The following is a 16231-nucleotide window of genomic DNA, read 5'->3' on the forward strand; positions in this document are numbered from 1 at the left end:
ATAGAAACGTATAAAGTGGTGATGAAATTTTTCTCTTATTCCCACTTCTCAAAGATAACAACTGAGAACATTTGATTGAACATCCCTCCAGATCTTTTCCTGTCACACTGGGAATTAATATCCTATACTAAGACAGAGTATGAAAATAATCTTTTTAAAATAATAGTGTTTCTCTTGCATTTTACATGTCATTTTCTGGGCCAGGGGAGAAGGGGGATTAAAATAAATCCAAGTTGTAAAATGAATGAGTAAACTTCAAATGTGTCCCATAGCACTTCAACAACTCTATTACAGAGCACTTATCTCACTGTGCCATTTGTGTACACCTCTGCCTCCCGCTGGCTTGTACACGGGGACATCAACTGACATTAATTTTGATATTCCCAACACCTAATTTGCAGACAGGAAACACTCAAGTAAATGTTTTTGTAAAGAATGATTTAACTTTCATCTCCCACCCTTCTTATTATGATTTTACAGCTAAGCTTATTTTTTAATAATAAACAGATTTACTTAGAGAATTTTGCATGTCACCTCTTAACTGATTGATCTATCAGTCAGTGTCTCAGCAGGAAACTGAACTAAACTCAGATGACTCAAGAACTTTAATGAAGGAACCATTCAAGAGGTGTGGGCATAGTTAAGGAACCAAAAAAGGAGGCTGAGGTGGTGACCAGAGGCTAGCAACATCACCAAGTTATGATCATGCTTGCACGAAAGGCAAGGGGAAGGAAATGGAGTTTCCTGAACCTAGTGAGACCCTGAGCTATGGTAGAGGGGCTGCTGACAGAAGCTATTGTCTCGGAGGGAAACAGCCATTGACAGAAAATAAGAAAATGTGGCCCAGAGCAGGGAAAAACCCCAAGCTCACTCTCCTTCTGCACGCCCATCTCTTGCTAGCACCTCCCATTGGTGGAGCCCAAGTAAGCAATAAGCCCAGGTGACACAGTCCATGGAGCTTAGCTTCCCGGGCACAGGGCAAACACAGAAAGAGAATGTTTGGGGGTGGGCAACAGAGGGAGGCATAAAATCCATCAGTTACCAACCACATTGTAGCTGAGTGATATCAGCTCAGTTATTCCTCCCCCTGGAAGCTAAATTGTGAAGTTAGCCACCACTAGTGTTTTTCATGCCAGATAGTAGGGCATGGAGAAAAGTAGGGAAGTGAGGAGGGAGAAGTAATCAACGAATATAAGATATCCACAGTAGCTACAGATCCTGCCTCAAAAGGTGATCATGAGGCTAAGCTGGTACTCATCACTGACTTCTTCCACCATGTATTCCATATTCCCCTTACCTTCTGCCAGTACATTGGCTGAAGGGGAGTCTTTGCTTGGTGGCATGACCCAGACCTGCATTTCCACAGGATTCACTCCAAGGTGGTCCTTTTTTTATTGCTTTGCTACAGTTTTACATTTATGGTTATTGGGTATGGGAATTAGATGAGACCCTCGTGAATCCACTGAAAACAGATATAATTCTTCTTGCCCCTTTTGGTAGCAGCAACCTAATTTCCACTTGAGAATCAGGATCAATCACCATAGCCAATCACTGAAAATCCTTTTTCTGCCATTGGCTCAATTGTCTGAGGAGCCCAGAATGACCAGGGGGAAGTCTCAGCTTCCAATTTAAAGAAACTAATTTAATGTCTGTATTTCCTGGAGGAAGCATTACTTGGGAAATAAGACCTTCAAAACCACTGAACTCAAAATTGCAGGGAAAAAAGCGAAAATTCTATGAGTGGATTATTAAGCATAAATGCAGGAAGGATCACTCCCACTTCCACCCAGGACCCTTGTATTCTAGCCATGGAGAAGATGGACTGTATACAAGTAGCTTTTTAAAGGCATGTACACATTCTTTGACATCACCCCAACTTTGCAGGTTGTTATCTTCTAGATGACATTCCCAGGAACCACCTGGCTGTGATATACTAAGCTATTTCTATGCCATCCACAATCTGTCTTAAGATGTGACATCTGAATTGGAAGTTTTTGCTGATGGTTTTACCATTTCTCTGTGAAAGGGATGTTTTGGTTATTTTAGAACACCTTGCATCTTCATCACTAAAACAGACAAAACCAAGAAAATAAAAACCACTCTTGTTCGATAATGATCTTTTCAGGTGCTGCAGGCAGACCCCACCTGAGATACTTGGTTTTTGCCACACTATTTGATGCCTAATTATCACTCATATCTCAACTCTCATTGCTTTACCCCATCTAGGAGAGGATGTGTCCACTATGACTGTATCAGCCACTTTCACAGAAATGTTTTAGATCTTCTACTAAGGACCATTGCTAATGACAACCTGATAATTCTGTGGCATTCATAAAGTGTGGTATGCTCTGTAACATATCAACAAAGTGTCATGTGGGACCTGTGTTGAAGTCAAGAACAAAAGATAAAAACCTCTAATGCCTCCCAGTTCATATTTTGATCTGATAACTCTGATTAGACTGAGGAGTGTTTTGGAATGAAGAGTCTGACTTGTTCAAAATTGTAGGAGAAACACCCTCATTATAATAGTCATTCTCATACATTTAAATAAGTATCTATGTCTGAGAACAAATCTCTACAACTATTTATAGTCTAAGAGCTTGGATTTTGAAATCAAACAACACTGAGTTCCAAACCTTAATTAACCATTTATGTGATCTGGGAAAATTATTTAAACTCTCTGAGCCTTGGTTTCTTCCTCTTTGTAACTATAGTCCTTTCTCCTAGACTTAGAGGCTTACACAGAGCCTAGCATATGCTAAATTCTTAAAAATGTTAATAATTATGATTCATAGTAGTTATTATGTACTAGGGATTATATACATCAGGCTCTAAGGTGAATGAAAGATTTCAGAAGTTTCTGTTTGTAATAGTGAAATTTACCAATAGGAAAATACTCCAACTTTAATTTCCTTTAGATTGTTTTTTGAGAGCATTGGATTATTCCCCCTCTTTCCCACCAAAAAGAAAATAAAAAATAACTTGATAAAATTTTAAGAAAGCAGCACAATTGCTTAACATGAACTTTATCATAACAATTTAATATTGTGATAGTTTGAAAACAAATTAATTCCTTTAGGTCAATATCATGATACAAAGAAATTCTGCTTTTATAGGTTGTAAATGTTTTTTGTAGCCATTGTATTGATGCCATTGTATAATCACTGAATTCAGTATAATAAAGCCCAATTTTATAGAACTAGAAGCCAAAATTTACCAATTTATATAATTTTAGGGGTTTATGGTTGTTTCTTTGACTTTATAGCCTTAAATCAGTCATACTTATGGCAGAAAATTTTAAAATGTGGGCTACCAAGTCAGACTACCTGGGTGCAAATCCCTGGTAAGTTCGAGCAATGGACTTAAGGTCCCTGTGCATTTATTTTTCCAACTCTAAAATAAGACTAACAATACTAGCCTCATAGGACTGTCGTGAAAATTAAATAAACTGAACACATGTTGGTGTTGGCTACTATTATTTATTATTTCTGTGGCTCTAAGTCCTTAGTAAGGAATGCACTGTGGAAAGATGTGGGAATGGCCTATCCTATCAAAAACAGGTATCTGAAAGTCTTAAGTGCCCTAGTAAGGTTGTCTCAGGAAAAAGTGTGATTGCACAGGCAGTGAACCCCTCTCCCAGGACATACAGATCAACTGTGCTAATGAAGAATCCACTTTATGCACAGCTACAGTAGAGGTTAGACACAAAACTAATGATTCAGCTTATTAGAACATAGAATTGACTGACTGGTCTCATTCTTTGATAAGTGGAATGCTTGTAGAGTCCATAAAAAAGCTTAAAACAGGCCCCAAGTCTATTTTCCACACTGTACCGCTGGTTATAGCCTTACAGATGGTGGGCTCTAAGTAGTCTCAGGTAGTTTCCTGGGTTAGTCCTTTCTCTTACTCAGAGAGTAGTGATTGTTCTTCCCTCCTCTGTTTCTTTTCATCTAGTTAGGGGAGAATAGAGGTGTTCGACCAGCATGCTCTTTTAAATACTTAGTATAATATCAGGTTTAAAGCTACAGCTCAACAGATTATTATTAAGACTGATTTGAGAAGATTAGGGAGAAAGGCAGTTGAGAGTTGGGCAGGCCCCTAAACCATGTCATTCGACTGCTGAAAACCTTTGAATGCCTTTCCTATGTAAACTCAAGAGACTTTTTTTTTTTAACTTAAGACTGAGAATATGGTGGCGTAGGCAGACATGGCTCACCTCTTTGCACAACCACATCAAAATTACAACTAAAATATAGAACAATCATTAGCCGTAACCATCAGAAATCAAGTTGAATGGAAGTCTGACAACTACAGGAATGAAAGAAATCACATCCAACAAGACAGGTAGGAGGGGCACAGATGAGGAATGGGTTGGTCTCTCACCCATGTGTGGTAGATAAAAATTTGGGAGGGATATCTCGGGAGTGAGGAGTCCCAGCCCCATACCAGGTCCCCCAGCCCAGGGCTCCAGTGCCAGGAAGATAAGTCCCCACAACTTCTGGCTGAAAAAACAAGCAGGGATTGAGTCAATGGAAGAAACTGCTGGAGCCCCAGGTAGTTCATCTTAAACAACAAACACACAGTCTCACCTACTCAGACTCATTCCCTCTGAGCTCCAGCACTGAGGTAGCAGCTTGAAAGGCACCAATGGTATGTATACAGGGAGAAACTGAAGTGTCAGGCATCAAGGCAGGCAGAGGTCATTGTCTCTTTTCTAAACCTTACCCCTATAGAGCTGGCAAGCTGGTGCCATATTTGAGACTCCATCAACCTGGCTAACACTGTTTGACCCACTTTGGAGATCCCCAGAGACTCCGCTTTATCCAACTTACAGACCCACCCAAGCTGCTTTTTCATATGAATGGCTGGTCTTGGCTCATGCTTCACAACTTCCTAAATCCTATCAAACAAGCAACAGCTGGCCTCAGCAACCTCCAGACCTGGCACTAGCAGCAGTCAGCCTAGATTCAGAGCATGTCTTCACCTGGGAATCTCTAAGCCCAGCACAAATAGCAGCCATCTCAGATTGCTTTATAGCTCAGGCAGGGTGCCCTGGGCAAAACACAGGTTGGGGCTGACCTTGGCCTGAACCACCCAGGAAACCCCAAGGCCTGAGCACCCCATGGACAGCTCCAGACCACATCAGAGCACACCACCCTGCCCCTGCACAGCCTATCCTCCACAGAGGGCAGAGATTGGTGGTTGGTGGTCACAGCCAGTCCTTGCAGCTGACTAGCCTGGGTAAATTCCTTCCATTGATCTGCCAACAGCAACCAAAGCTCAACTACAAGAGAAGGGTTTACTCAGCCCACACAAAGGGTACACCTCAAATACCCAGCTTAGGTCTTAGGGGAGGCTATGCCACTGGACCCTACAGAACACCTACTGTATTAGGCCACACTACCAAGACAGAGTCAAAGCATTTCTGTCTAATACATAGAAATAAACACAGGGAGGCTGCCAAAATGAGGAGACAAGAAAAGAACAGATCAAAGCTTCAGAAAAAGAGCTAAATAAAATGGAGATAAACAATCTATCAGAATGCAGAGTTCAAAGCACTATTTATAAGGATGCTCAAGGAACTTAGTGAGGACCTCAACAGCATTAAAAAGATCCAGTCAGAAATGAAGGATACACTGAAATGAAGAACAATTTACAGGAAAACAATAGCAGAGTGGATGAAGTTGAGAATCAAATCAATGATTTGGAATATAAGGAAGCAAAAAACAACCAACCCGAACAACAAGAAGAAAAAAAGAATCCAAATAAATGAGGATAGTGTAAGCAGCCTCTAGGACGACATCAAGCATTCCAACATTTGCATCATAAGGGTGCCAGAAGAAGAGAAAGAGCAAGAATTTGGAACTCTATTTGAAAAAAATAATGAAAGAAAACTTTCCTAATTTGGTGAAGGAAATAGACATACAAGTCCAGGAAGCACAGAGGGTCCCGAGTAAGATGGAGGCAAAGAGGTCCACTCCAAGACACATCATAATCAAAATGTCAAAGGTTAAGATAAAGAGAGAATCTTAAAAGCAGCAAAAGAAGTTAGTTACCTACAGGGGAGTTCTCATAAGACTCTCAGCTGATTTCTCAAAGGAAACTTTGCAGGCCAGAAGGAATTGGCAAGAAATATTGAAAGTCATGAAAAGCAGGCCCTACAGCCAAAATTGCTCTACCCAGCAAAGATATCATTTAGAATCTAAGGGCAAATAAAGAGCTTCCCAGACAAGAAAAAACTAAAGGAGTTCATCATCACCAAACCATCATTATATGAAATGTTAAAGGGACTTATTTAAGAGAAAGAAGATCAAAACTATGAACAATAAATTGGCAAAAAGTTATATATATCAACAATTGAATCTAAAAAACAAACTAAGCAAACAAGAAGAACAGAGACAGATTTATGGATACAGAGAACATTTTAATGGTTGCCAGTTGGGAGGGGAGTGTGGGAGAATGGGTGAAGAGGTGAGGGGATTAAGAAGTACAAATAAAATTGGGGCAACTATAAAAGAACAACAATAACAAAAGAGACCAAAAAAAAAAAAAAGTACCAATACAAAATAGCCATGGAGATGTAAAGTACAGTATAGGAAATGGAGTAGCCAAAGAACTTATACGCATAACCAATGGACATAAACACTGGTGAGGGGATTGCCTGAGGGAGTGGGGGTGCTGAGTGGAGGGGGAACAAAGGAGGAAAAATCAGGACAACTGTAATAGCATAATCAAGAAAATGTAGTTTAAATAAAAGAATAAAACTTGTCTTGGCCAGTTATCACCATTGGTTCGAGGGTTGCCCCAATATGCCAAGGTTGCAAGTTAGATCCCCAGTCAGGGCAATAAATGCATGAGTAAGTAGAACAACAAATCATAGTCTCTCTCTCTCTCTCTCTCTCTCTCTCTCTCTCTCTCTCTCTCTCTCAGAATTAATAAATAAAAATTTAAAAAGCCTTCTACATTCCAACACAAGCCCCAACAAAATTTTACTCTTCCTTCAAGGCCCAGCTCAAATGCTATCCTTCCAGAATTCCCATTGATGTAAACCTTCCTCAGAATTAATTCCATCATCCTCTGATGTCCCAGACCACCTAGGTATAAGTTCTATGAGGACAGAAGCCATGTTTGTCTTCTTTATGACTACATCCTCAGCACCTAGCACAGTATCTGGTACATGATACGTATTCAAAATACCCTTGTTTGAATGAATGGATCCTATTTTATTATCTAGCACATACTATGTATTTAGTTATCTAAATGTCTTCTCCTCCCACAGGACTGTCAATTTCCTCTGCAATAAGGACCATGGTCTTATTCATCTTTAATCTTTCTGAGACATGGAGAGGGCAAGGGTGAGCCCAGAAGAGCATCTATCTTGCTAGAATTCCAAAGTTTCCGTTCATTTACTCTAAGATCAGCCAGGATCTCAGTGTATTTCCTGTTTTGTTTTTACTTCTCTTTAGTCCAAACCAAGCTTCTAGTGGTGGAAGAGGGACACTGGATACTGAAACTTATTTCCCTCCCTGACCCCAAGCCTGGGCCCAACTAAGTCTAGGTGCAGTATCTCTTGGGTCTAGGTGTCTCCAATTTGAATGTGAACTCCCTTCTCTCACTGGGTTCTTCCAGCTGCCATTGCCCTTCCCCACCCACTCCAATTTCTTCTCTCATTCCACCACCAGAATGGTCCCTCTAGAACTGAGTCACTAACTTGACCTAGAGAGTAGGCTGATAGTAAAAATGCCTGAGGAGGTAGACCAGTGCCTTCTGAAGGCAGAAGCCAATTACTTGGAGAAATAGGAATCCAGGGTTCCTAGAAGATCAGATGTTTCAAGAAAAACTAGACACCCAGAATTTGTTTAAAATGTGAAATCTCCTAATGTTTAAGTACTAGCACCTATTTCAATTTTCTTTAATTAGCCAGACCCATTAAAATGTATACACAGGCTATCTGGCCTGTGAGCTCCTAGTTTCCTTCTCTACTCTAGCGACCATGTCATCTTAAATAATGACACAAAGAAGTGAATTTAAAATGTGACAGGTGTTAAGAATGAGTCATGAAAGCACATAATAATGAGAGCTAAGCTGACCTGCCCTGGGGATCTGGGAAGTCTTCCTTGAAGAAGAGACATTTTCATATACTGTAACTGAAGGATGTGTAGGAATTACAGTATCTAAGGAAAAGAGCCATTGAGGCAGGCAGGGGCTGGGTTGGGGACATGGGAGCACAGATTGGAGTTTTAGGCAAAAGAAGTAGAAAGTGTGTGGACTGGGGGAGGCAAGAGTCTGGCTTGTTTGAGGAACTGAAAAAGTCCAGGGTTGCCAAGACAGGAACTAAGGAGAATGATGTGATATGAGGCAGGAAAGCCAAGTGGGGCTAGCCATGCAGGTAGGGCTCAGTCAGACATGATAAGGGTAAGGGCGATGTGAAGTCACTGAAAAGGTTTAACAAGGGTTGAGTGTGTGTGTGTGTGTGTGTAAGAGAAACAGACAGGTGGACAGACATAATCAGATTTGCATTTTGAAAATATTGTGCTGGCTTCTGGGTGGAAAATAGAGAAAGGGTGTTGAAGCAGGAGCTGAAGCAAGAGAACAGTACAGAGATTGCAGAAGTTCACAAGTTCACGTGAGGCATTATGGCAATTCAGATGCGACTCAGTAGTAGTGGAAATAGAGAATATGGGTGGAATTTTGCAATATTTACGAAGTGAACAAAAATAGGATTTAGTCATGGATTGTATGTATATGGCAGGAATAGAGCGGTGAGGCAGTGGAGAGAAGGTTGAGTCCCAGGTTTCCAACTATGCAATGAATTAGGGATACTGTTCCTAAAATGGAGGACGCTGAACGAGGAGCAAGTCAGAGATAAAGGCAACAGGCAGAATGAGTGTTTAATTATTTTGCTAATATTTACAATGCCTGCTCTGTTCCAGTCACTGTATATACAAAGACAGAAATGTTCCCTCCCTACAGCCATTCACCTTCTGGCTGGGAGGACAAACAGAAAAAAAGATGACTGTAATCCAAATATCATGCAAGATTACCAGCCTTGAGAGTCAAAAAAAAAAAAAAAAAAAAAAAAAACCACATGAACACTACTCATCCTGAGTTCCTCTTATTGCCCCTGCAAAGTCTCCTTCCAGTATTTTTGGGACACTACTAGGGAGTTTTCCCATGAGGCTACAGGACAAAGCAGTGGGGTACACCAGCCCTGCTCCAATCCCTTCTGCCCTTCCCCACCACTACTAGCAAAGGTGCTTCCTGTAGAATTGCTAAGAGCAGCTCATGACTGGAGAGAGGCAAGCAAGGAGAATGGCCCTGGAAGTGAATGCCTCCTTAGGTTTTGCTGGTCCAAGTGGCTGCAAGCTGCTGAAACAGGCCTGGGTCCTGTAAAAGGAGCTTCTCCCAAGCCCCAAGCTACATTAACTCACCTGGGCCCCGAAGGAGCACTGCTAGTGGCTGCAATTTAAGTTCTATTAGGGACATGTTGACTTTGAGGGGCCTCTGAGACATCCAAAAGGGGGTACCAGGGATGCGCTTGACTATCTGGATTTGGAACTGGGAAGTTTGGGCTAGGGATCTAAATTCCAGAGCCCTGAACTGCAGGAGGGAGTATAGGCACAGGACCAAGCTCTGCTGAACTACCAACATTTAAGTGCCCTCCTCACCCTTCCACTCCACCTGGCAATTTCTCAAAGATCCAGCTTCCCTCTTTCGTCAGCAATTGGTCAGTCACTTCTTCCTGTGCATTCTCAAGCAATTTGTAGAGTGCACTATTGTAACACTTTTCACACTACTACATGGTAACTCTTGGTTTATGTATTTGTCTCCTTCTCTAAACAGTAAGCTCCTTGAGGGCACAGACTCTCTTATTCCATGTTGAATCTCATGCCATTTCAGCTACCACATTAACGAAGACTGAAAAGATGGGAAAATGGTGCCCAGAATTGATTGAAGAGGTGAGAGAAGGGGATGTTGCCCATCCTGCTGCTTGGCACAGCCTTTTTTTTTTTTTTTTTTTTTTTTTCAAAGATTTTATTTATTTTTAGAGAGGGGGAAGGGAGGGAGAAAGAGAGGAAGAAAAACATCAATGTGTGGTTGCCTCTCATGCACCCCCAACTGGGGACCTGGCCCACAACCCAGGCATGTGCCCTGATTGGAAATTGAACTGGCGACACTTTGGTTCACAGGCCAGTGCTCAATCCACTGAGCCACACCAGCCAGGGCTGCACAGCCTTTTTATGCCATTTCTAGGAATTATCCTATAGATATATTGATATTATGCACAAAGATGTTCTGTATGGTGATGCCCATTGCAGTATGGTTTGCAATACTGAAAAGCTAAAATCACCTGTATTTCTATCAGAAGTGAAGTGGTTAAGTATGTATGGCTGGGGAATTCAGGCAGAGGTCAGAGTGGAAGAAGCTGATTGCCAACTCACTTGTCACTGTTGGTGACGGCCTGATTGAGCTGCGCACCAGCTGGAAGCCAAACAGGACATTGCGTACCAGCTCTCATGCTCTCAGAACATCACCTACCTGCTGTCTGGGCAGTCAGTGCTCCTCCAGCTACGCCAGTGAGGCCTGCCTAGCCTGCCCCTCCTCAGGCCATGTAGGCCACAGCCCCGAGGATTCTTAACATCGCCTTCCTTCTGCCCTCATGACAGAATCATCATGAAAATTTATGATTGGCCCAAAGTGAAGGAAATAAAAGTAATCACTTCAGATCACTGTTTTAAAAAAAGTTAACTGGTTAAAACAGCTCAATGTAATACTATGCAACCCACGGACAACAAAATGCAGTAGACTTATACTCATATATGCTAACAACGTGACCAGAGTATTTCATTTAAAAGTAAGTCAAAAACTGTTTGTATAGAATGCTACAGTTTGTGTTTAAAACAAAAAGGACAGACTTGCATATAGATGTGTTAAAATGTCTGGAAGGTTACACAAGCAACCACTGAATAGAGTATCTTTAAAGAATGGCAGTCAAGGTCACATGGTCAGGCGCCATCCGTAGAATCAGAAGTGAGAGGAGCAATGTAACTGTTCATTTGTCTTCAATGTATTTCCAAGTATTGCACTTTATGTGGCCTGGTAAATGGATTTACCAACTATCCCAAGTGGTGACTCTTTGGTAATAAATTAGCATGAAACAAAATCTTTTGGACCACACTGTAAAAAAATTGAAGAACATAAAAGGAAACTGAAATTTTCTTTTAAAAGATGAGTGAATCATATCATTTTATGAAATAATAAGTTTGCTGCCCTGTTGTGGTAAGTCAGTGGCCGGTGGTCAGTGACTATTAACCTAGCTAGATTTTGGGGTGATGGTACTTAGTTTGTCAAATATGAAATTTTAGGTTGAAAAGTAAGTTCTTTTCACAACAAATTAATGATTAAGAGAATATTTCAAAAACAAAAGTTTGAAACTTTAAAAAAATAAATGGCAGTCAAGTGAATGGGCAAGGTTCAGGGGTAAATTTTATTTTTCACTTTATGCCTTCATTATCATTGGATTTTTCTTAAAGCTAAAAGTATATATTTTTGTAATTAAAAATCTTGGAAAAACACTTTAAAATGTTGATTCTCAGTCTCCCTATGTCTTTCTCCACCCTCCATATATTTGGTACCAAGTAGGTGTTTAAGATTGGACGAATGAACTCCAGTCTTGAAAGAGAAACTCTCCTGCCCAGGTCTGGAGCCCTTCTCCTGGGAACTGATTGCAAAGCGAGAGGCAGATCTGTGGTGATCACACCAGTCAGACAAACTTCCATCCTTTCCAGCCTGCACGTTAGAGACTTACTTGAAAGTGAAAGTCTGAAATAAGGTACTCAGTATACGGGTATTGTAATAACAATGGCTTCTATCACTTATCAAGCACCTACTAATTGCCAGCCCCTGTGCTGAGTGCTTCACAGATGCTTTCTCTTTTAATCCCATAAGCCCTGAGATTGCTATTGTCATGAGTCCTCTTTTATCTAGGAGGAGGAAGCAGAGGCTGAGCAAGCCAGCTTCGGCCCTAACTGCTCCACCCCTAGCCATAGTAATTGGGTTATAAAAGGAAATAGGGTACAAGAAACAATCCTTTTGGAACCTCCCTGCTCCAAAATAAATCTAACTATAGTCAGTGAAAACAAGAGAGATTACAGAGAAAGCCCTTTCAGATTCAGACAACATGAGTACCCAAAACTCTTCATTCGGTTCTAAATGGCATAATAATGATTATTACTTCTACTTACAAGCCTCACTGTCAGGGGATTTACACTTGCATTTGTTAATGTACACAACAATTGTGCAAGGTAGATATCATTACCTCCACTTTGTATAGCAGGAAATGGAGGCTCAGACAGGTTTGTAGTTTTCCCAATGCCACACAGCAAGAACAAGGCATTGCTGGATTGGAATTTGTCTGCCTCGCTCCAAAGTCAGTGTTTTCACAAGACCATACTATTAATACCTTCAGGAGAGCCTAAGACAGCATACCATGGTCAGCACAGAATGAACTCCAGACCTCTAGGCTTTCAGGACAAGAATTACTTACTCTTTCCTACCTGCAGGGAAGGGTTTCCCCCTTCCACCCCCTCCAACCTCCCTTCCCAGTGGGAAGGCTGCTGCATCACATAGCAGGTAATGACACTGCTGCTGCACAACCATTGCTTCAGGGATTACATACCTTTTGTGTGTCTCACCAGAAAGAGGGCTCAAACCGCCCCTCAACCCAACCTTCAGTGAAAGTAAGTAAAGATTTGGCAGCCACCCTGTAAGAATGTTGATTGTAGTCCAGAAATCCACAGATACACTACCCATATCCTTCTCAGACACTTCTTTATCAAAGTTTTATTAGGCCCAGCTCAAGGTACTTCCATCTGGGCATCTCATTACAGAGCAAGGACACTTCAGCCATTTGTCACACCACCACCCAAGCAGAATTTTCAAGGACAGCAGTAGAAATGAACTGGAAGGGAGCTATAAATCTCCTTGCCCCCTTTCCCCTCCTGCACGCATTCACTGTCTCAACCCACCTATTTCTTCACAGATGCAACTGGATTATTCCCGTTCTTAAACACACCTCTGACAGCCTTCCCTCTGCTCATTTATTCATGCTCCCCTTTGTCTGGAACTCATTCTCCCCTGTCCGAAATCTATCTTGTGTTTTGAACTCCAATCTCTCTTAATATTCTCTCATCTTTTGGCACTTGTCACATTACATTTTTCTTACAATTATTTAAAACATTTTTATTCTCCTACTTCACTATAAACCACCTCTATGACCTCAAAGTACTGCTCCAGACACTAGAAATATATCTATATAATATGAGATAATTATTGGTTATTTGTATTTTGTTTTAATTTTTGTGGGTGATTTCTCTCCCCCACCCACAAAAAAGTAGCCAAATCTTATTATTTCCTAGCTGAAGGCAACTAAGTTTCAGTTCCAAAAATCAAATTTCCAGGCACTCAGAAGACAATTTTCAGAAGTGCTTTTGTAAAGAGTGGTCGTATTTGGGAAACTGATTCAGAAGGAAAAGGGATGGGAGTACTTTGAACAGGGGAAGCAAAAATCTGTTAAAGGTAGGTTAGAGAAGGCACCACGTTTGTGAATTTGTGCATATAACACCCCAGAGTAAGGAAAATGTGGGAGGCTGTCCACTGTATACTTTGGCCTCGAGAGCAGTGGTACGGGTCTCGCTGAGCGAATTTGGAATAATCCATTGTGAAGAGGCCAACAGAGACAGGATTAGCAGTCACATCAGTAGGAGTCACCCTAACGATGCAGCCATCATGGATTAAAAACCTGGCCTCTACCCCACTTTTTTTTGGCGGAAGAATCTTAATTCAATAGCCTTCAGTCTTCCCACTGTTGCGTCCTTCCTCAATTTCTTCCTCCAAGCTTCCCTTCCTCATCTGCACCCCTCATGCCTGCGTCAGACTGCCCTTTAGCGGACCCTTCTTCAGGCGTCCCCAGTGCAGTCTCTTCCCCTCTCCCGACTCAGGCAGTCTCTCTCCCCTTGTCTTCCAGCCCAGACAACCTCCCTTCTTTCTGTCTTCTTACCCCTTCCCCCGCACCCTCCACCTCCGCGTCCCCCAAGCCTGTCTCCTAATATTTCCATACTTCAGTGAGGTCCCCGCACCCCGGCATTGGGCAAAGCCCCACGTTGTGGCTCGGCCGTTGGAGGAGGCGTGGCCCCGCGAGTAACAGGTCTCCCGCCCCAGACTCCGCGGGCCCGCGCGCAGACAAAGACATTCCACAACCCCCGCCCCCTCCGCGCAATAGGGGAGGAGACACGTGTCCCGCTAGCGCTGAGTCACGTGGAAAAGAAAACGAACGAAGCCCGCGGCCATCCGCGCACGCGCACAAGGCTCCAGCTTGTTGGGCTCGGAGGGAAGAGGGGAGTGGAAAGACGACTTCTTCGGCCTCCGCGGCGGTGCGCAGGCGCCGTGCGCTGACTGGGGACTTTGTTCTCCGCGGAGAGACCCAAGGGCGGTGCCGGTGCCTGGCTGCGCACGCGCGCCGCCTCATTTCCGGTGCTCTCTTTCGCTGGGTCGCTCGGGTCGGCTTTGGTCGCCGTCGCTCCCGCTCTTCCACCCCCGCCAACCGCCGCTCGGGCCTCTGCTGCTGCCGTGCCGTTTTCTCCATTAGTCGATCGCACATCTTCTCCAATGCAGCGCCGGGACGACCCCGCCGCGCGCATGAGCCGGTCCTCGGGCCGCAGCGGTTCTATGGACCCCTCAGGTGTCCACCCCTCGGTGCGTCAGGCGCCCTCTCGGCAGCCACCGATGCCTCACCGGTCTCGGGGAGGCGGAGGAGGGTCCCGGGGGACAGCCCGGGCCTCGCCCGCCACTCAGCCGCCACCGCTGCTGCCGCCCTCGGCCACGGGTCCCGACGCGACAGTGGGCGGTCCGGCGCCGACCCCACTGCTGCCCCCCTCAGCCACTGCCTCCGTCAAGATGGAGCCGGAGAACAAGTATCTGCCCGAACTCATGGCCGAGAAGGACTCGCTCGACCCGTCTTTCACACACGCCATGCAGTTGCTGACGGCAGGTAAGCTGGCCTTCCGTGTCCCTCTGGGTCGCCCGGCCACCCGGCAGCATGAGTGGCAGCGGCTTTGTTTCTCTTGCTTCCTGCCCGCCCCGGGGACGGAGGCAGTCGTGAACTCCCCTTGTCTCATACTCATCTTCGGAAGCTTGGGTTTCATAGTTTCATCCTGACCCAGTGTGCGGAGCAGAATGTCCAGGCTGCAGTGGAGGCCCGAAGGGGACTTGGCGATCTCTTAGCGCAGAGAGGTTGATGGATAGTGCTAAACTCCCCGCCTCCTTGCCGACCCTTCCTCCTCCCACCTCTCACAGCGGCCCCTCAGATTCTTCCAGAAATGTACCTTTATCTCCCCTTTCCCCCAGAGGGAAAGCTCTTTTGACTGCTGGTGGCGGTAGGCGCCTCAACTGAGAGTGTGGGAGGTGAAGACATTCTGAGCGGGGAGGGACTCAGAGGAAGGGCCGAGGTGAGATGGGGTGAGACTGGAGTGCCCTGTCCAGCGCGCCGCGGTCTCTGGGGCCGAGTCGGCCTTAGCGGTAAGTGAAGCTTAAGTTCCTCCGAGGCAGGAGCAACCTGTGGGAATCGACACTTCAGCTTTTCCGAATCAGATTTCTGACTTGGAGACATAAAGTAATAATGCTTACAGAGTCGGAAGGCTGGAACCCTTTATTTTACAAAGTGTGTTCACCATCGTTCAAGAAGGGGAAAGATAACCCTAGAGACAGTGAAATTGGGTAGAGAGGTAAAACGGTGGTTGGTTGCATGACATTCCCCGACGAGACGGACAAAAATTGAGGAAGTTGTACGATGCTTGTACCTGAAAGGCTTGCTCTTTTTTATTTTATTTTTCTTTTTGTTTCAGTAGTGAAGTAGGTTAGAAATAGTACTCTTTGTTCTCTTTCGTCGGTAGACTAGCGCTCCTTTCCTGCTCTGCGCTGGCCGGTTGCTCTGATTTCTCCCTAAAGCCCTGTGTTTTGCCCTCACTTCTGATTGAAACATTGTTTTAATATTTCTTATGGTACCTAAATCTTATGAAGTAAAAATTCACAGCCTTCAACACTGAGTAGTTGGACTCTGGTAAGGTTGATATAACAGACAAATCGTTTTAAAAATCTTTCCCTTTGTTCTCTATCTCCCATCATTGATTGGTAAAGGGTCTTTAAAAAACATAAAGCACCACAGTGGTCAAGA

General features: G+C 43.7%; 1 protein-coding gene across 2 annotated transcripts in view; it reads left to right on the plus strand.

Annotated features, from left to right (window-relative positions):
• The first annotated feature begins 14506 nt into the window (after window positions 1-14506).
• Window positions 14507-16231, plus strand: part of KHDRBS1 (KH RNA binding domain containing, signal transduction associated 1) — a 34022-nt gene continuing 32297 nt past the window's right edge. Inside the window, exon 1 of one of the 2 annotated variants that reach the window (XM_090269000.1) lies at window positions 14507-15049. In XM_090269000.1, the coding sequence (XP_090125126.1) occupies window positions 14668-15049 (382 nt within the window). In that variant the 5' untranslated portion in view covers window positions 14507-14667. The remainder of the gene's footprint in view (window positions 15050-16231) is intronic. The other variant, XM_090269001.1, reaches the window with a different exon arrangement.

Source organism: Furipterus horrens, unplaced genomic scaffold (genome assembly GCF_987537825.1).
Source record: "Furipterus horrens unplaced genomic scaffold, mFurHor1.1.pri manual_scaffold_3, whole genome shotgun sequence".
Classification (NCBI taxonomy): domain Eukaryota; kingdom Metazoa; phylum Chordata; class Mammalia; order Chiroptera; family Furipteridae; genus Furipterus; species Furipterus horrens.